We start from the raw sequence: 20,894 nt of genomic DNA on the forward strand, positions 1-20,894 counted from the left end.
CGTTCCTCCGGCTGGGGGCACGTTCCTTTGCCTGTTATTATATAGTGGACGAGTTCTTTCAGCGGGCTCCAGCGCTTTCAAGTGCCGAGAAACATCGCCTCGTCACTCTCCGACACTGGCCCATCGACTGCACCTTAGGACCATGTCGGCGCCAACTCCAGCACCTGCCGGGCACTCGAGCACCGCGGAGTACGTTGCACAAGAGCGATTCCACCGACGCTTCGTGCTCCCGGCCACAGAGGACCACTGCGAGCTCCAAGTCAGCTACGCGGACGTGGGACACTCTCCGAATCAGGGCGGGGGTGTCACCCAGCCGCCGGCGGTGCTTTTCATTCCCGGAATGTTCGGAACGCGCTATCTGAGCGTCTGGATGCATGCGATAGCGGAAAAGCTGGGAGTTCGGGTTCTGGTGGTGGATAGGTACCACCCTCTTCTCGTGATAATTATGACTCCCCAGTTCAGTGCTCGAGATCGACTAACCAATGGATATGTCGCCGCAGGCCAGGCATGGGCCATTCAACTGACGTGCCACTTGCACAGCGATTGAATACTTGGATCGAGGTCGTTCCCCGCCTCCTTGAACATTTACAGATAAATCATGTCGCGTTGGCCGCTCACAGTGCGGGCACAATATATCTCCTGAACACTCTTACTCGCTGTCGTGGCATCCTTGATCCGAATAGGCCATTTATTGCCCTAATAGGTATTTTTTCCCCACGCCATCGTCAACAATCAAAGCTGGCAGGGCATAGCTAATAATTCGATGACAGCACCATGGGTCGATCCATCTCATTCGCAAGTTATGACCATGCAGATGGTCCAGAGACTGCCCGCCGGCATATTTCAATTATGGCATCGCATGCCCAAGGTCGCATCGGACTTTGAGGCAGTGTTTGCGAAAGCCACGAAACTACTTCCCTCCAGCAGCGGTCTTAGCTCAGGGAAGTCACCACTGACAGAGAGAGACCAGCAGAGAAGAGAGGCTGAGTATGGTATGCCTAGTGGGCTGCTGAAGGAGCTACCAAACGTAGCTTCCAGCTCCATGCTCAGTGAGAACTTGGTGGGCGCGGATAGTGAGGCACTTTATTGTGTCAGAAAGGGGCCTGTTGGGTTTTGGGGCGAGTGCGATGACTACGCGCTCTTCGTTAGGAAGCTCTCCGAACTGGAGAGGAGCCGGCGAGTAGACCAAGGCTGTGGCGATAGCCAAAGGCTGAGGATCAGCGCCTACTTCGCCGAGACTGATGACATGATCGGAAAGAAAGGTCAAAAGTACATGGAGGATTGTTGGAGAGGAAGTGGAGGCGATGAATTTCGGGATGTCCTAGATTTTACGACCACGACGGTCAGCGAGACAGATCACGACACCGTGGTGACATGTGTCGAGGTTCTGGAGCAGATATTCCGCAGCGTTGTGAGTACTGCGCCGGCTGGCCACTAAATTGGAGCTATCAGTATAAGGACCGGTTCATTGTCTTCTTTCTCATACTGTAAGCTTCATTCTATTTGCATTCTAAGGTGCATGAGTGGATACCTGTATAAACAACCTGAACCAAACACACATTCGATCGTTGAGCTTTTCCGTGCTCTATTCTAGGAGCTGGAAGGAGAGTCGAGATAGAGGGCACTCTTGGCTATTACCCAGAGGCATTTGTATTAGAGCGATGTAGATGACTTTTTCCTCGTCCCTGTCCCTGGCGCTGTTGGCTATAGCTACTGCAATGGCGCTGGCAGGGCATTTCTTACAGTAAATTAGGCCCTAAATAGTTGGTCAGGAACTTATAATAATAGAGTGTATTATAATAATTCAATACATTACACTTATTCCTCTAAAAGTACCTTCCTATTTAATTTACTAATAAAGGTATTTATATTTAAGAATCCTAAATATTCTTAATTACTTTAATATAAAGATTAACTATTAAACTTTCACTCTATAATACCCCTTTATTATATAGTATTTCTTCCCCTCCCCCCCTCTCTCTACCCTCTCTCTACCCTTTAGCTAATAAACTACTTTATTTTAAATATTTAGAGGTCCTCATTATTATCAATTATAAAAAAGGGAAGGAGTAAAGTAAGTAGGCTTATAATAAGGTACTCTCCTTATTAAATTATAAGGAAAGTATATCTAAAAGAAGTATAATATATTGGATTACTGTAATACACTATATTACTATATGTTCTAAACTAACTATAAAAAACCCCCTGAGGGCGCCATTGCAGTATATATATAAAGTGTGAGAGGCTCTTTAGTCACATTGTTGCCATTGGTGTCTAGAGGGGCTGCTCTTATGAATTTCCCAGTATCATAAGGCACGGGTATTTCCTGCCCCTGAAGTCAGGAGAAAAGCGTATAAACTTTTAGCATCTTCCAGCACAGCTTTAAACAACCTAGGTGTCGTTCAGGTCACCCTGGGGCAATCACCCAACAATGACCGAGCCGTTGACACATGGCTGTCTGCCGAGGCACTCTGCCTCCGTAAATTGGGTTTAATATTATCGCAGAATACAATCAACATGAGGCGTTTGCCTGCTTCGAGGGATGGTTCAAAGTTAGGCCCTGAGCGTTTTACTTTCTAACTTGGCCTAAGGCCGGTCGGCCTTTGCTGAACAAGAGCGCTGAGATCATACTACATGGTATCAAATCCAGACTAAAGTGTTCCAAGTTGGTATCCACCTGATTATTTGCAGGCTGTCAAATGCGAGCCATCGCTTAATCCAGTTCTGGAAGGATTTAAGTGTAATCAATCAACCCGACCACGCGCATTCGTATTCGCATTGCACACTACCCTAGGGTAGCTATCATTCGTATTCGTGTTGACTTACACGAACAGCTTTGTATTCGGTTTCACGACATGATGGAATATATCATAAATAAGCCGTGATTATTTGCCTGCAAGGACAGTAAAATCAATTTCATCACATTCTTCAATCAAACACATTTGTTTCCCTCTCGGCGCAAAATCCAGCTGCAAAAATAGACGACACAATGGCTCCCGGACAAGAAGTTGCCCTCGCGAAAGACATGACCTTCGAAAACATTATGCACAAGAAAACAGCCACAACGCACGAAGGTTTCTCAGCCATGCTGAATAAGGATAAAGAAGCACAGCAGGCGGCTGTAAGCGAATACTTCCAACACTGGGACAACAAGGAAGCCAAGAACGAGACGGATGCCGACAGAGCCGTGAGTCTGCCCCAACAAAACAGATCCAGACGGTGATACTAAATCGTGGGCAGGCACGCACAAAAGATTACGCCAGCCTGACGCGCCAATATTACAACTTAGCGACCGACTTCTACGAGTACGGGTGGAGCCAGTCCTTCCACTTCTGTCGCTTTGGTCCTCGGGAGGCGTTCCGCGCTGCGATCGCGCGGCACGAACACTACCTAGCACACAGCATTGGCATCCGCAAGGGCGACAAGGTGTTGGACGTGGGCTGTGGTGTGGGAGGTCCCGCAAGAGAAATTGCAAAGTTTACGGGCGCGTACGTCACCGGCATCACGATCAACGAGTACCAGGTGCAGCGCGCGGCGCGGTATGCCGAGCAGGACGGCCTGGCAGGCAACTGCCGCTTCGTCCAGGGTGACTTTATGGACCTCCCGTTTGATGAGGGCACCTTCGACGCTGTTTATGCCATCGAGGCTACGGTTCATGCGCCGAGCCTCGAGGGTGTGTATAGCCAGATTTACAAGGTCTTGAAGCCAGGTGGGGTGTTTGGAGTGTACGAGTGGGTTATGACGGATGCTTACGACAACGAAAATCTGCACCATCGTAAGATTCGTCTCGACATCGAACAGGGAGATGGAATCGCCAATATGGTCAAGGCGGAAGAGGCCCTTCGTGCTATCAAAGCCGCGGGTTTCGAGCTCATCGAGGCAGAGGACCTCGCTGAGCGCTTCCAAGAGGGCGCAGAGGGCTCAGACCCAGCACCATGGTACTGGCCTCTTGATGGGGCCGGCTGGAGGTATGCCAATACTATAGGTGATTTGGTTGGGACTGTCAGGATGACCCGATGGGGCCGCTGGGCGGCTCATAACTTCATGGCTGCCCTCGAAACATTGAGACTGGCACCTCCCGGAACCAAGAAGACCGGTGATAGCTTGTCAAAGGCGGCGGAGGCGTTGGTATTAGGAGGGAAGGAGAGGCTATTCACACCGATGTTCCTGATGGTGGCACGCAAACCCGTTGGAACACCAGCAACGCTTCTTTAAAAAGGAGGAAAAGAAAGTAGAAGGTAAGGAATGCCATGTAGTTCGTGTCCCCAGTATTTTCATAGACATAGATAAAAGATAACATTTGCTACATTCCAAGCTTTCTATATTTCATTGCTGGGTCTTGAGCGTTTACTGCCATATGAAGGCGCCATGTATGTCCCAGGACGTATGCGAAATAGAAGCGAAAACCAGGCAGTCGAGATCCCCACGTTGAGACATCGTGTGGGCTGTTATCGACTCTGCTTCTCTAAATCATGGAATGCTCGTATCGATGGATGGATTCCTGTGAGGTACTGCACATGCGTAGGGTTGTCCGCGAGATGTGATCATTCCGGGCACTTCTCATATTTTGTATTTCATGGCCCCCTCGTAACACCTTTTTACTCCTCGATGGTAGGGAACACGTCGTACCCGCTTTCCATAAGCCAGTCCGTCACCAGACTATCCATATATTGGCTTGCAAGTGGGGTCCCAACATCAAACAAGAACGCCAGTGACTCGCCCTGGTCTCCAACCTCGGATTCCACTCCCACCTCTGAAGCTTTCATATCACCTGGCTTCCGAGGACTGCCGCAATTTTGTAGATCCGAGATGTCTTCGCACTGATACCACTCCCGGGCCAGTAGCCGAACAGCCCGCAGCGCTCGATCGCTCCATGCACACCATGCCGTCCGGAGATCCCGCAGCGCATCCACACAGATCTGGAAGTTCCTGATGGCCTGTGACCTGTTCGGGTTCGATGGCCGGGCATCCATCAGGTGAATCACGACTGCTGAGAAACACAGGTGGACTGCTGCGATGGGTATCCGTCGCTGCCAAGCATGGTTAGCACAGAACCAAGTAAGAAGTCGTGTCGGCGGTTGATAATTTGCTCCAGGAGGACCCATGTCATACCAGAGTGTATTGCTGCTTGTATGTGCGCAGCAAGCGTGCGATCTCAGTAGCCGAGTGACGGCACGTAGCCATATGCTGGTTTTCGTACTCGTCTCCCCTGTTGCTTCCATCGTTCGTAGATGTGTCGACGCTAGCCGAGTTTTTTCGTCCTCTGTTACGGATCATGGGTCTGTGTAAGAGGATGAGGTGTGCATGATATTGAATACTATTGCCAGGTTCCCCGTTAGCCTTCTTCAAGGTTTGACTCGGAGTCGATGCAAGGGTTGGTAGGAGGAACTGACTGGAATATGCAAACGTGAGGAAGCATGGGCACCTTGGGAGAATTCGACACCCGGAGAAAGCTTGGTAAGGCTGTAAAATGAGTCCGCAATTCCACATCTGCCTTGCTGATAACGTCCTCCAGCTCGCGGTTCGACAATGTACTGTTAGCAGCGTAGCTAGTATTTTACTATTAGCCAACTCCGCGAACACGATGAGCCAGAACAGCCGCCTGCCAATGGCCTCTTACATGATGTCCATCGCTTCACACGCAATGGTATAGGTCTCTGAGACATGACAGGCTGTCGACGACACATGTGAGTGCATCCCTAAGAAGTTTTCTGAAGCCGATCCATCGGGCGTCGGCAACCAGGGCCTGTATTCCTCGTTGGTGTCTATGCTGGGCTTCGGGCAGGAGATGCTGGATTTGGGGGTGCTACTGGGGCGACCTAGGCCGCAAGAGAAAAGCCTTCATGTTGTTAGTGGTTTATACTCAAATCCTCGCTAATGGATGATCGCGTCATCACGCAGTTCACTTACTTGTCGACGACATAGCAACCCCACCATGTCACCTTTCTTGCTTCAACTTCCTCTCCTGACAACGAACCTGTTGCGATCAATTTTGAAGAGTCTAGATGAAGGCCAAGGTTATGGGCCATTCTTGTCGCATTTCCTGAATGGTAGTTAGGATGACCGCGATCGAAAGAACATAAGATATACCAGGGAATTGCGCACATACCAGCATACAACCACCCCAGAGCCTCCTTTCCGTCAGACATAATTCTCAAGGCCAGAAGACAGGCGGCCTGTACAGTCGTGATAGTGGGAGCCTCAGTCTCATATAGCATCAGTATCTTAGCCTGTTCACAGAATGCATCGCCAGTAGTATTTGGATCGTCCTGTATTGAGCGTAGCTCGGGGCGGTCAGAATACCGCGCGGCTATTGCAAATATTGAACACAGAAGAAGAGGTGAACAGTTTTTGCCATCATCTTCTCCTTTGAAGCTTTTCAAGAATGCGCCCTTGTGGATCACGTAGTTCCAAGGGTTCTGCCACCGCCAGTACAAGTCGAGTAGGTGATCCTGAAGCTCATCGGAGATACTGACTGTCTTCCCGAGCTGGGCAGTGGCAAGAAGACCTTCAACCTGTGCCTTATGAGATGGTTCTTGAGGGTCTGCATCGCGCAGGGGTTCCCGGACCAGGTTGTAGGAGCTCTGCGATCCGAAGTAATGCAACTGACCGTCATCAATGACATTGAGACGGCCAGCCCGGACTGTGAGATCTGAAAAGGGGTCTTGGTCGTCCTCCCCGCCAGATTCGTCGTCTTGCTCGTTATCCTCAGCGGTCAAATCTATTTTGGTGGAACCGTACGCGGGCTTAGAGCCCAGTGATACGACCTGGGCCTCTAGATGACGAATGCGGGCCTGCAAGGATTCCACGTATTTCTTGCTGGGTGGTCTGGGATGCGGGCAGAAGTCGAACTGTCAGGTTCCTTCCCAAGCTATGCGCACCCACGTCTACAGGTGTAGGCGATGTGCACTTCACGACGCCGGGAGGATGAGGCTAACCTGCGCTTGTTCTCGGCGTGCTGGAATATGCACTCAACCCCTCTACTCAGACATGACCCGCAGACAGGCTGCTGTCCATCGCACTAGCACCGAGTAAGTGAAGTGACCGGACAAGTGTGGCTCAAGTGCTTTTTAGACTCACGCGCATGCGCTTATGCCGACATGCGAGGCACGCGACCGAGACCCGCTGCCTTTTTTTGGCCTCGGGCTGCGACACGGAGCCTGACATGACGTGAATGCAACGTCGAAGTATAGTGGTATTCCGTCTTTGTTATTTGGGAGCTCGTGGGTCAGCGTCATAGATTCCGAGCACTTCCATTTCGTGAAACCTTGACAAGACGTCGAAATGGAGAACACGTGCATGTGCTCCCCTTGCAACGGCGGAGCCGATGAAGATATGTCAATGCGGCGCCGTCGCTAGGACCGAAACGAGAACCCCGCACCCGACTCCTGCCCCTATCTCTCAGCTGCGCTAGGTACTTGAGTGTGCAAGGGTTTATTCAGCTTTGACGTGACGTAGAGATAAACTCTATCGAGAAAATCACCCCAGCTGAGTGGCGCCGTAACCGCGGCTGCAACCGCGGCTCGCAATGTCCCGTTCCGCACGCGAAGACATCGAAAGAAATAAAAAAACAGCAAAAAAAGCTAGGTACATAGGTATCTTACACTACCGCCACGCCAGCGTCCCGTCAATCAAGGCTCAGCCGCGTAAAACACAGGTCGTGCAGGGTACTTGTTGACGCGCAGACTCAGCTGGTCCGGCCGGCAGTAATGCCCAACAATGTCGAGGTTCTGCTTCGCCTTGGCCTTCTCCGCGAGGTCCACATCGGCATAGAGGATGCACTCCTTGCCGGGGTGGGGACGCTCGACGAGCTCGTCGCCCATGGGTGAATATATCATACTGAACCCCCCGCCGCTCCCAAGAGTGCACGTCGCGTACCCAAAGTCCTCGAGCCTGCACTTCTTCTTGCCCTCCTCGCTGACCACCTGCGTGCAGACCATCACGAAGCAGGCCCCCTCAAGAGCCACAATCTGTGAGAAGCGCATGCTCATCACGTCCGTGATGTGTCCTGGCCAGTCCGGGTCATGGGCGCCTGTCTTATCAGTTGGGTGCGGCCAGAGGACCGGCCAGCTGGAGACGTGCAGGTCGACGTCCTGCTCGTACTCATAGTACCGTAAAAGAACCTGGGTGTGTTCCCAGCAGTTGAGCCCGCCGATCTTGACGTCTGGGTGGGCTGAGCTGGGAGCTACAGTCTGCAGCGATTCTCCCTGGCCGTCACCCCAATATGCCCGCTCAACATGAGTGGGCTTGATCTTGCGCCGATGGTGGACGATGACACCGTTTTCATCGATAAAAGACTGGCTGAGGCGTCAGCTCCTGGTAGATTGGGGATTGAAGACCGAAGTACTTGCCTGGGCGATATACAAGGTGTTCTTGTACCGCTCGCTGTATCCGAGGACGACAAAAACACCGGCTTCCTTAACAGCGGCACAGATCCGCTTCATTTCATCGGATTCCTTTACCAGAGAGTTGCGAAAATACTCGTCCATGAAGCCAGCATTTTCAGTCGGAGACCTCGCCCATATACTCCTTTAGACGTAAGTAATTAGTCAAACACCTAAACAACGTGTCCAGCAAGTATATGGCTTTGTGGTGCAGCTACTCACCAAGGATAACCGGGAATGAAAACCTCGGGGAATCCAATAACATTGGCTCCCTGACTGGCCGCTTCCTCGATCAGGGCAATCGACTTATTGACACCACCCTCGAGGTCTTGCCAAACGGGCTCAGCCTGAATAGCTGCGACTTTAAGCTTGGGAGCCATGGCGATCTATCTTGTCAGGTGGCTTGAATAGTTTAGTAACGCGTATCGAGTTCTTTCAGTGAGGTTGTGAATGAGAGCCTGTAGTGTAGTACACTCGTTCGATATTGTGGGCAGACTTCACTTCTTAATGTACCATGACTTTATTCTGGAGCTGCCCGAATAGACCGATGTGGTTTGCTCGGATCGATTTTCACGGGCCACCAGTATCCTATCTGGCACCGAGAGATCTTCGGAATTCCAAGCCGCTTTCGTCGTGTCTAGAAATTGGTGAAGCACTCCCACCGAAACTACCTCGACGTTTGATCACTGGGCTTCGCTAGATTTGTACCGGGTGGGCATTATCCATCCTATTAACCCCTCTACTAGTATGTACTTGGGGCTCCCGAAAGTTTAACTTGCCTATGTAAATCACGATCATGCCAACTTGCCTAGCTAGATCACGATCATGCCAACTTACAATGGCCGCACACACCTGGGCAGTGGATTGCGGCACGGCCGGGTGAGCATTACCCTATCTACTAGCGGGCATGTTCTCCACATCACGGGACAACATAACGACCGCAGCTTTCATTCAGTAAGTTTTGGAATGCCCGGGTGTGAAACTGAAGAATATTGAATGCATGAGACAGCCTTTTTTTTTCACACTAGTAGCGAACGTTGTGGCAAGATAGCAACGGGTCAATGAGGAACTAGCACTGATAACAGGCAAGGTTGTCAGGGGAACGCGGTTCAGACGTCCGGCAGAGCAGGTTCCTCGTGAAAATGAATATTGATCCATGTCAGTGGTCTCGGCAGTGCCCCGTACGACATTGTCTGCTCGCGGACAGCCCACTGGCATTGGTCGTATCTCTCAAGACATTCGAGCAATGCCTGGCTTCAATATTGACCATGAAACCACCTGCTACCTAGATACTAGGAGAGTACAGGATAGATGACGGGCATTTCCAAGGTTATGAGGCCAAATGACGACATAAACAGCTGCATATCCAATTGTAATATTGTACATTCAAAAGCTCCCTAGGTACTAAAATAGTAGTGATACCCTCTTCCTTTCATTTTTCCGTCGAAAGATGCCGCTCTAATGAGGTCCTAAGCAGGGGCATACTTCTTCAGCAGGCTGTCGTAGTACTGATACGCGGTACCACTGGGCGGCTCAAAGCTCGAGAATGTGGAAGCAGGCCACCACGGTCCTGCAGCCCACCAAATTGCACCTTGCCAAACGTCAGAGTTGGCCTTGAGATGATCAAGAAGTCCCGTCACAGCGGAGAGACATTGGGTGTTAGGGCCCCCTGCGAATTCTCCCAGGACGCCGAGCTTGCCGTTAGCCCTGAGCCAGCTCGTGGCACCAATGATGCGGTCAACGCCGACCGTGGCTGAGACGCAATTGCCGCTCGTGCCAGAGCCATCCGAGTCTAGGTACTGGTGCATTTCGTAGATGAGCTTATTATTGGGATCTTTCAGGCCCTTGAGGTTGTCGTTGGTTGTGTTCCACGTCCAAGCTCCCGACCACGAATTCCCTTGCGCGAAGATGTACTGTGAGGTCGCACCGGACGCACGTATGGCGGTGATGGCGGCTTGATCGAGGTTGAACACGAGCGTCTGGTCCATGTCGTGGTACTCATTATTGATATCGAAGATCTGAAGAGGCCGTCCGGTCAGAACTTAGGACTAGTTATCTGAAAGTCAAAGGCGAGTGAGCTACTTACGACATTGGCGTTGCTCTTGAATTGTGTGGCAAGGTTCTTCCAAAAGGTACCAAATCCAGCTGTATCCGTGATGACTGCACCGTTGTATCTGCCATAGTTGTGGACGTCTACTACAGCAAACTTTCCCTTTCCAGTGATGTGTGTGACAACATCTGTGAGGTTCTTGAGGTACCCGCTGTCCAGCTGAGCAGTCATACTCCCACGAGCCATACGTTCGAGTAGAAATGGAATTCGGAAGGTGTTATACCCTTCGCTAATCAAGGTCTGATGAAGGTCTCCAGTTAGTGAATCCGCGCATACGTAGCATTGGGGAAATCGAGGTAAGCCATTGGGATGATCGTACGTCAATCGTCGTGGTCGAGGGGAAATAGAAATCCACGCCCCATGTTCCCGGCAGGGCAGTCCCGAATTCTGCAACGGACTCGCTGACACCCAGCCACTTCAGCCCAGATGCAGCCGCTGCCCGAGACACAACGGCCGCCTGCGCGACAGCAGCAACGGTCAGAGACAGGAAGAGTGAAGGTCGCATGTTGGTGGAATGGATACTTTCAAGGTTGATGGCATAGAGTGAATCACAGAGGCTGTGTAACGGCAGAATTGGAAACTGCGGACTTATATGGATTGACACTACTCAAACTGGACCGTCCCCCCGAAGGACTGAACGGTCCCAGCCAGCGATGAAGCACAGCGTATGATTGGAATATTTGGCGTTTGGGTCCCGTGGGGCCGTAATGAGTGATGGCTCGGTGGTTACCTCCGTACCCAAAACGGCAATATCACACTACTAAAGGCATCGCAGATTCTCCTTTGTGGGAATATGCCACGGCTTTTAGAGGGTAGCATCAGCCAGGGATTCCTGGCCCTCTAAATCGAGTCAGTCAACAATCAGCCGGCTACCACGATCCTCGTTGTAAAATACGACCTTGTCATGGATTAATCCTCAAGCCACCGGGAGAAGGGATCAATGCTGCACGAGCATAAGCCTTGAAAGAAATATGTTACATGCCAACCGTTGCGTGGGAATTGTGTGCCTATTCTACCAGCTTTGGCCCCAAAATCCGGCATTGACGGCCCTACTGTACGTCTGCCGACTGACGTGCCAAGACAACACGCCAACGTGCTCTTAGCCAGGCCCGCATGGAATACAACCTCCGCGAACTAGACCAAACATGGTGGGAACATTGCATGCCCGCGTTGGTAGATAACATTGCGAATATCTGTCTCTAGCGAGCAACACGAAGACATGTCAGGCCATGCGCCCACCCCAATTCGCGCGTTATCAACAAGGACGGCGAGGTCGTCGACGGGAAACTCATTCCTCCCGGCGTAAGCAAACTGTCCCCCTCCTTTCATCTTTCACGAGGCCGATAGCCACCTGGGCAGCCTGAGACATGTTGACGAGTGTGAAATGTGCACGATAATTATCAGGTGGTGAAGCGGGCGATCAGAAATACCTAAATAGCTGTCTCTACACGTGTGCAATTCTAATACTGGTAAGTACGGGGTGTACCTCTACCGGCGGGGGAGTCTAACGGCGGAGGGAGGTTGGTCACCACCCACCACGCCTTCATATGCTACTCAAGTACATATAAACATCACGCCCTTCATGAGGCATGTGATCTCTGCCGCGTATCTCCGAATCAAGACAGAGAAAAAGCCCGGCGGCCATTCGCCCATCCACACACTACTGCCCATCAGCGCCGTCCTGTGGACTCCGTGACAGCAGGCCTCTGTGCCGCGAGGGAGATTATTATTAATTAAGAAAATGCTTCATGTAATTCAATACTCTTGTGCTTATGTAGCTGGACAAATACTCTTTATCAATGAATAAGGCAACTTGGCCGAGCGGTCTAAGGCGCTGCACTCAAGGGTAACCTTGCACTGTACCGTGTAACGTACTTAAGTACTGGTAGTCGTAAGAGGCATGGGTTGTCAAATCGGATTAGTTTCACTCAAGTGTTCTTTTTATCACTGTAATGTTGGTTTCTTTCGAAGCTAAATGGCCCTCCTTTGTTTCTGTGCTGCTCGGCTGTGAAGAGGGTGATCAACTGTGAACTAGTAATGGATGTGAGGCAAGTCGTACAGAAAACACTGAAACCAAACTTATCTACATTCTACGGCCGTCACCCGAAGCTCATCCCGTGCTCACCTGCATAAGCATGCCTCACCACCACCCCAAGGAACTCCTCTAAAAAGTCCAGGTCCTCCTGGTACGTTAGCTTAGGCCTCTCATCAGCAAAGAACGGCCCCGCACCGTTGAAGCAGTCCAGGGTCCTGGCCCGATCCAGGTGGACGATCCCCTCACCGTCGATATGCCCAGCGTCGATACCAGGCGGCGCGTGGACCTCGGGCGTGACCGCGTACCATCCCTCCTCGTCATTCCCTTCTGCCATTCTTAGGCCTCGCCCCTCCGGCCTAGGGTCCGTCGGGTCCCAGTAAAACGGCAGCCAGTGCATCCCCACGGCGAGGATGAGATACATCGCGCGGGCGGGATGCCTCCGCCCCAGGTACGCCACCGTGGTGCGCATCGCGCTGGCCCACTGGGTCCCGTCGGTGCTCGGTGGGTTGCACTTGACCCAGAGGATATCGCGGAGGTGTCTGACCCGCGCCGGGAGGTCCACCGAGATGCGCTCGAGGGTGAGGCCCTCCCCGGTACCATAGCCGTCCGAGGGTGATGATGCTGCGTCGAAGAATTTCCTGAGGAGGAGGTACTTGATCCCCTGTGCGGTCCCGTCTGGTTGGATGTCGAGCTGGGATTGGTCGTAGTCTAGTAGGTATTGGGCGGGGCATTAGGTCCAGCGCTGTGGTTCGGAACTCATCCATCCCGCCTGACCTTTTTTTTCCCCTCCGAGGTCCGGCGGGCGTTGTTGATATGGGATGTAAGGGGACTGCACATAGATGCAACGTACGGCTTGGGAAGTACACGTGCAGGATGCTCTCCCACGCGTGCCTGTTGGGGTACGGGGCGTCCGCCGCGGCGCCTCTTCGTAAGTGCCACTCGTGCAGGGTCTTGAGGGCGTCCCATGACGCCCAGTTCGGGAGGTAGAAATGGCTTGGTTGAGCAATACTTGTGAGCTGAGTTTGTCCCATTGCGATAGAGTTGTTGGGTTCGTTTGGACGGACCTGTCTTCTAGTGATATCCGGGCCATGGTTTCCAACCTCGGGATTCCAAATTGCAACAGAGCTGCTTCGGATAGATATTCATGTCAGAGGCAATAAGTAACTGGCTTTTGAGGGGAGTAGCTAGCTAGTTAATAATTAGTCACAAAAATCTCGCTCTCTTCGTCCAGGCTGCAGTTGGCTGCCTGCCTGATGCTGCAGCAGTGGATGCGGTGCCAAGGCAGTTGTCACTTCGACAAAAAGTGGAACCCATAGAATAGCATATTTAGGACGCACAGAACAGAGCAAGAGACCTTGCACCATAGGAGTCTTCTGGACGAAACTGAAAACCCAAATGGTGACTGGATCCTTAGAGAGGGACTGGCTAACCTTTTCTCGGCAACTCACCTATGACAGCGCCCCACCCCCCCTTTTTCTTTGAGAACGGATATTCGCACAGGAAAAAACGGTTGGTATATAAGTATAAATACTCTTAGTGTGCCAACTTTAATTTATATTACCTATTTATTTTATAAAACTAAAATTTATACTTATTAACTATATATATTTATATTAGTTTTTAATTTTTAATTCTTTTATTAAGACGGTTCTTATAACTTATAATAAAAGAAGGCTTAAATTATTTATAAAGAATTATTAATTTAAAATTCAAGTTACTTAAGGAATAATATAGGGGAGGTAGTAAAGCTATAATCTTATATTATAAGAGGTATAAAGGTTATTTAGATTAATAAAATAAGTAGAGTATATAAATTTATTAATTAGTTTTATAAATATTTAGTTTATAGCTTTAATAATTTCTCTTTTTAAAAAATAATTAATTATACTATTAGTTAAAGTTAAATTTATAATTTTATTAGTAATTATTTAAATAATACTTTTAAACCTTTATAAAAATAATTTTAAAACTTATTATTATATTAAAGGTTTTAAAACTTTAAGTTATAATAGTTTTATATTATATAATAATTAAAATAATTAATACTTTAAATAGATATTTTATAATTAATTTTTTATTTTATAAAGTAATTTATATTTTATTATTATTTTATTATAATATTATCTTTTAATACTTTTTAATATTAAAGTTATAATTATTTTAATTATAAAGTATATTATAATTAATAATATTATTTACTTTTTTATATTATATATTATAAAATAATATTTTTATTTATTATAAATACTTTAATTAAAAATATATTTATTTTATATTTTTATTTAATATATTATTATTATTAATTAGATTATATTAATTTATTATTATTATTATAATTTAAAACTTTTTTATAATTAAATATATAATTATTTTATAATTAATATAAAGGTTTAATATTATTAGGTAAGTATTATAGTATACCTTTAATATAATTAGTATATATTTAAAGTTATTAATTAGGTATTATTTTAAATTTAGATTCTAACCCTTTTAATAGATTTAATAGAATAATATTTTATATAAGATTTTAAATATTAAGATTTTATTTACCTTTTATTTTTTATTAATAATTTTACTTTTAGATTAAAAGGAGTTACTTTAAAAGGTTTTATAGGTTAAGTTATAATTAATTAAATATAAATATTTTATAATTATATTAAATTAAGGAATTTTAAGTTTAAAGGAGTAATAAAAATTATTATTTATAATATAGTAGAATTATTAAATAAGAGAGTATTTAAGTTTATTATATAAATAATTAATTATTTATATTTTTAATAATAAAAATATAGTTATTAATATTAAAATTAGGTTTATAATAGTATTAATTTATTTATTTTATTATATATTTTTAAGTTTTATTAATATAGCTTTATAAAATATAAGTTATATATTAGATTTTATTTTATAATAGTTACTTTTATATAAAACTAATATTTTATTATTATATTTAATATTTTTAATTAAAAGAAGATTAAAAGTAAATTTTATTTAGATTTTAAAAGTAAGAGTTTATTAAAAAGTTATATAATAGGTAAGTTTAAATAAAGTTTAAAGTTAATATTACTTTAATTTAATTATTTTAATAGTAGTTTATAAATATATATAGGTATTAATTAATTTATTAAAGGAGGTTTTAGTCTATCTTTAAAATTAAAAGTAGTTTATAATAAATAACTTTTATTAAATATTTATAATATAATAGAGTTTATTAATAAAAATAAGATAAATTAAGGGCTATAATTAAAAATAATAGATTTAAAAGATTAAATATATAAAAAGCCCTTTATAATAGAGATAGGCTATTTATATTATAATATAGGTATTTATATAAGGGATATATTATATAGTTTTAAATAGGTAGTTTATTATTATTAATAAGTTATTTAAATTAATTTTATCTTTTAGTACACTTTTAAAATTAATTATTAAATATTATTATAATTAATAGGGTATAAATAATAGTTTAAGTAAACTTAATATTTTATTATAAAGATATTTAAAGAATTAATATAAATAGTTATTTATAAATTATATAATATTTATTTATAAATTAAACTATTAATATTTATATTATATTAATTTAATAATTTTATTTTATTTTAAGTATATAATTATAATATAAAAATAGATATTATTAATAATTTTAATATAAAGTTTATTATAGTTTAAAATTATTAATTTATTATAAAAGATAATATATTAGTTATTAATAAACTTTTAGCTATTTATATTTTATTTTATTAAGTTATAATAATATTTAAAAGTTAGGTAATTATAATTAATATATAGTAAAATATTTAATAATTTAAGTTTAAATTATTTAAAAGAATAAAAGGTATAATTATTAATAGATAGTTAAAGTTATTTTAAATTATATTATTATTAATAGAGTTCTTTATATTTATAAATATTAATTTTAAGTTTAAATATATACTTTTAATATTAAATAAAATAAAGTTTAATTAATTATTAATTTAAAAGTAAAAATATTATATATTTTTAATTTAATATCTTTATTAACTTTATAAAAACTTAAATAGTTTAATAAGTATTTAATTATTCTTTTAAGTTTTAAACTCTTTAAAGTATTAAAATAATATATTAGTTAATATATTTTAAGTATTTAAGTAATATAATAATTTAAAATTAAAATAGGTTAAAAATCTATTTATTTAATTTATTAGGAATTTAATAGATACTTTATATTATAGAACTTTAAGGTATAATAGTTAATAATAATTTTAAATAAAGTAAATTAAAAGTTAGTTAATTTTAATTTTTAGAATTTTAAGAAATATATTATAATTAAAAGTTTTTATTATAAATTAAGTAGTTTATTTATATATTTAATATTATTTTAAAAAATATTTAACTAAATATTATTTATTATTATTATATTATTAAAAGAGAATATTAATTATAATATTATTAAATATATTTATTTTTAAATATATAAAAGTTTAAGTTTAAAATATAATAATATTAAGGTATTAATTATATACTTTTAAAGTAATTAAAAGAAGCTTAATATTTTAAGGTTTATTAAAACCTTTTATTTTTATATATAAACTATATTAAAAGTTTAATAATTTTATTATATATAAAGATAAATTTTTAATAAAATTATAAAAATTAAAAGAATTTTATACCTTTTAATATTATAAATATTTATTAATTATAAATAGTTTTAATTTTTAAAGTTTATAAAAATATTATTGACTTTTATAATATAGTTTAAGAATTTAATATTTTAAATATAAAATTTATATTTTTAAGTTTATTTATAAGTTTATTTTATATAAGTATTTAAGTATAATAGTAATATATTAAATATATTTATTTTTATTTTAAAGTAAATAATAATATATTAATATATATATAATAAATTAATTAAAGTATTTTAAAGTATATTATTAATATATTATTAAATAGTAGATAGGCTATTAAATAAATTAAATAATATAATTTTATATTTAAACAATTTTTATTTTATATAAAAGGTTATTATATAATTAGTTTTTATAAAATATATTTTATAAAAGTTTAATAAATATTAATTTTTATAAAGATATTAATTTAATTAAGTTAATTTAATATTAATTTTATTTATTAATAGGATTAGCTTATAATTTTTAATAATAATATTAAGTTTTTAAAATTTATATAAAATTAAAAGCTACTATTAGATTTAATAGTTATAAGGATAGATAATATTTAAAGTATAATTATAGGTTTAATAAACTTTTTTATAGGTTTTAATAATATATACTTTAATTACTTTAATTTTTTAAGTAATATCTTATAAAGGGTTTATATTTAATTATAAATATAAGATTTATTTTAAAGAATAATTTAATTTTTAAATTATATAATTAATATAAGGTTAAGTAATTTAAATTTATTTTATTAAAAGTTTATAATAAATAATAATATTACTTTAATACCTTTATTAAAGCTTTTAATATAACTTTTATTATTATAAAATATATTTTTAATTATATTAGTTTATTTATTATAAATATATTAATTAATTTTATAAAAGATATAATAAAAATAAGTAAGTTTTTATAATTAATTAAAGTAAAAGAGTTTTCATTTAAACTTTATTAATTTTTACTTTATAATATTTTATTTAATTAATACTTTTTTATATAGTATATATATATTATTAGTATTATAACTATTTAAATAATCCTAATTATTTTAATAGTTTTATTATTATTATTAATAAGTTTTTATTTTTAAAGGATAGTATAAATATAGGTATTAAAGGGGTTAAAGGGGATAGTTATATAGAGTATTTTTATTTTTTAAGTTTTATTAAAGGAAGAATTAAATAGGATTTTATTAAGTATTATTTATTTAATAGTATAGAGTACCCTATTTATAAATAGTAACTTTAAATTTTATAACCTTTATATATAGTTTTAATTATTAATTTTAATAGTTTCTTTTAAGGTAAGAGTAGAGATATTAAAATAAATATTTTATTTTAAAGGTTATTTTTATATTAAATATTAAGAATTATATTATAATTATATATTTATTAATATTTAATAATTATTTTATAATATATATTTATTATTATTATAAATAGTTAGGGATAGTAATATTTATTAATAATTAAGTTAATAATTAAAGTAATATTAATTTTTAAAATATTTACTTTTAAATTTATTAATTAAATATAGTTAGAATTTTAAAATATATTTAGTATTAAAGATTTAAATTAATTTTAATATAAAGTTTATATTAATAAAAATTATTTTATTTATTTTTATATTTATAAGTTTTTATATTTATATTATTTTTATTATTAATTATTATATAAGGTATTATTTATAGATTTTTATTAACTATATAAATAAAATAGTTATATAAAATATTTATAAATAAGTTTAATTTCTTTTATTAATATAAACTTTATTTAAAAATATATATATATTTTTAAAAGTCTATTTCTTTTAAAATTATTAATTTTCTAAATTAAATTATTTATTAAATAGATTATTTAATTTAATTAAATTAAATAAAGGTTTATTATAAAGTATTTTAATTTAAATAATATAATTATAATAATTAATTTTATAATTATAATTATAAATATTATTATTAAAGTAATAGTTTAAGTTTTTAAAATAGTTAATATTTATATATTTTATTTCTTTATAATAAAAATAAATACTTTTAATAAAAGTTTAATTAATTTATTTTTATTAAGTTATTTTATTTAATATAATTATAAGTAGAAAAAGAGTTATTATTATTAGTTTAGTTTTTATTAATGTTATTAATATCTTTAATATTATATTTAAAGTTATTATTATTATAATTATTATTTCTATTTCTTTCTTTATTATTTAAATTATTATAATTAAAGTTTTATTTATTATTTTATTTATTACTATTAATATTATTATTAAAGGGTTTTATTTTATATAGTTAATTAATAAGTTATTAGTTTTAATTAATTATTTATATTTAAATATAATAATTTTTAAAGGTAATATTTATATTTTAAATTTAGAAAGAAAGAAGATTATATAGATAAAAGTTAAAGTAAACTTTTATATATTTTATTTTTATTTATTTTTAAAAGTTAATATATATTAGTTAGTTAAATAAAATTATTATAAAAAGTAGAGAATTTATTATTAGATTTTATAATTAAAATATTAAAGTTAATTTCTATTTATAACTTTTTATTAAGGTTATTATATTTATTTTTAATTAAATAAAGAAAGTTTTTATTATAAAATATAATTAAAGTAATTAAACTTTAAAAGATTTTATAATATTAATAATAATATTACCTATTTAATTTCTAATTACTATTATTTTACTATATTTATTAAAATAATAGTTTATATTTATATTTAATTTATTTTAAAGTTAGTATTTTTATATTTTAAAGTTTAATTTATTTTTAATTTTATTATTATATTAAGTAAATAAAGGGTTTATTTTAATAAAGTACTTTTATTAAATAAAGGTAGAGTTTTAAATATTAATAAAATTAATAGTTTATATATATAACTTAATATTTTTAAATTAAAGTATATAAACTTTTTTATAAATTTATTTTTATAAAATTAATTTAATTAGTTTTATTAACTTTATTTAATTATTATTAAAGGTTAATAATTATATTTTAATTCTTTATATTTTAATAAATTAAAATAATTATATATTTTTAATAATATTATAGTTTTAGTTTTTACTTTTAAATTTATAATAAGTTTATTATATTTATTAATAATTAATTTAAATTAATTTTATAAATAGTTAAAGATAAAAATAGTTTATATATTACTTTTAATATTTATAAATAAAAGTAAAATTTTTATAAATTAAATAAAGTATTTTATTTATTTTTAATATAGAATAAATTAGTATTAACTTTTAAAATAATAATATTATTTTAATAATTTAAATAAAGAAAGTTTAAATTTATAATTTTAAAAATAAAACTTATTAAATATTATTTTTAGTTTTATTATATAAATTTAAGAAATATTATTTATAAAATTAATTAAAATATAAAAAATTTATTAACCCTTTTTATTAAAGAGATTTAAAATATATAAATAAAATAAGTTATTTTAAACTATTTAATCTTATTAATAAGGTTTTTAAATATTAAGTTATTAATAAAAACTAATTTAAAAGAATTAATTATATATTATTTAATTATAAATATATTAATATAATTAATTAACTTTTAGATTTTATTATTTTTAATATTAATATTAATATTATTTTTAAAGATTTAATTAATTATAAAGTTATATTAAATAAAAGGTTTACTTATTTTTAAGTAAAAGTTAGTTTAAATAAATTAATAGAATCTTTTAAAATTAAA

At 37.5% G+C, this 20,894-nt stretch overlaps 6 protein-coding genes across 6 annotated transcripts; 2 read left to right on the top strand and 4 right to left on the bottom strand.

Annotated features, from left to right (window-relative positions):
- Positions 1 to 71: 71 nt before the first annotated feature.
- On the top strand, positions 72 to 1,456 carry KVR01_007052 (uncharacterized protein). Its single transcript, XM_044785459.1, has 3 exons — positions 72 to 420; positions 501 to 703; positions 771 to 1,456. The coding sequence occupies exons 1-3, from the start codon at positions 143 to 145 to the stop codon at positions 1,436 to 1,438; spliced, it is 1,149 nt and encodes a 382-aa protein (XP_044644483.1). The 5' UTR covers positions 72 to 142; the 3' UTR covers positions 1,439 to 1,456.
- Positions 1,457 to 2,912: 1,456 nt separating this feature from the next.
- KVR01_007007 (uncharacterized protein) lies at positions 2,913 to 4,307 on the top strand. The gene is made up of 2 exons (XM_044794058.1): positions 2,913 to 3,187; positions 3,241 to 4,307. Exons 1-2 carry the CDS (start codon positions 2,990 to 2,992, stop codon positions 4,213 to 4,215), a joined length of 1,173 nt encoding a protein of 390 aa, XP_044644438.1. The 5' UTR covers positions 2,913 to 2,989; the 3' UTR covers positions 4,216 to 4,307.
- A 240-nt stretch (positions 4,308 to 4,547) lies between these two features.
- On the bottom strand, positions 4,548 to 7,304 carry KVR01_006530 (uncharacterized protein). The gene is made up of 8 exons (XM_044785411.1): positions 7,081 to 7,304; positions 6,939 to 7,021; positions 6,110 to 6,828; positions 5,911 to 6,043; positions 5,621 to 5,839; positions 5,394 to 5,549; positions 5,113 to 5,317; positions 4,548 to 5,030 (listed from the first exon to the last, which is right to left on the bottom strand). Exons 1-8 carry the CDS (start codon positions 7,165 to 7,167, stop codon positions 4,599 to 4,601), a joined length of 2,034 nt encoding a protein of 677 aa, XP_044643961.1. The 5' UTR covers positions 7,168 to 7,304; the 3' UTR covers positions 4,548 to 4,598.
- A 260-nt stretch (positions 7,305 to 7,564) lies between these two features.
- KVR01_006546 (uncharacterized protein) lies at positions 7,565 to 8,764 on the bottom strand (the record flags this gene model as incomplete). Its single annotated transcript, XM_044793306.1, has 3 exons — positions 7,565 to 8,297; positions 8,352 to 8,529; positions 8,607 to 8,764. The coding sequence occupies 3 exons, from the start codon at positions 8,762 to 8,764 to the stop codon at positions 7,632 to 7,634; spliced, it is 1,002 nt and encodes a 333-aa protein (XP_044643977.1). The 3' UTR covers positions 7,565 to 7,631.
- Positions 8,765 to 9,853: 1,089 nt separating this feature from the next.
- KVR01_007044 (uncharacterized protein) lies at positions 9,854 to 10,999 on the bottom strand (the record flags this gene model as incomplete). Its single annotated transcript, XM_044787714.1, has 3 exons — positions 9,854 to 10,402; positions 10,471 to 10,734; positions 10,814 to 10,999. The coding sequence occupies 3 exons, from the start codon at positions 10,997 to 10,999 to the stop codon at positions 9,854 to 9,856; spliced, it is 999 nt and encodes a 332-aa protein (XP_044644475.1).
- A 1,594-nt stretch (positions 11,000 to 12,593) lies between these two features.
- KVR01_006727 (uncharacterized protein) lies at positions 12,594 to 13,619 on the bottom strand (the record flags this gene model as incomplete). The annotated part of the gene is made up of 3 exons (XM_044792785.1): positions 12,594 to 13,237; positions 13,380 to 13,522; positions 13,594 to 13,619. 3 exons carry the CDS (start codon positions 13,617 to 13,619, stop codon positions 12,594 to 12,596), a joined length of 813 nt encoding a protein of 270 aa, XP_044644158.1.
- Between the last annotated feature and the right edge of the window lie 7,275 nt (positions 13,620 to 20,894).

The sequence above is a fragment of the Diaporthe batatas genome, assembly GCF_019321695.1.
Source record: "Diaporthe batatas strain CRI 302-4 chromosome Unknown Contig00007, whole genome shotgun sequence".
Lineage (NCBI taxonomy): Eukaryota > Fungi > Ascomycota > Sordariomycetes > Diaporthales > Diaporthaceae > Diaporthe > Diaporthe batatas.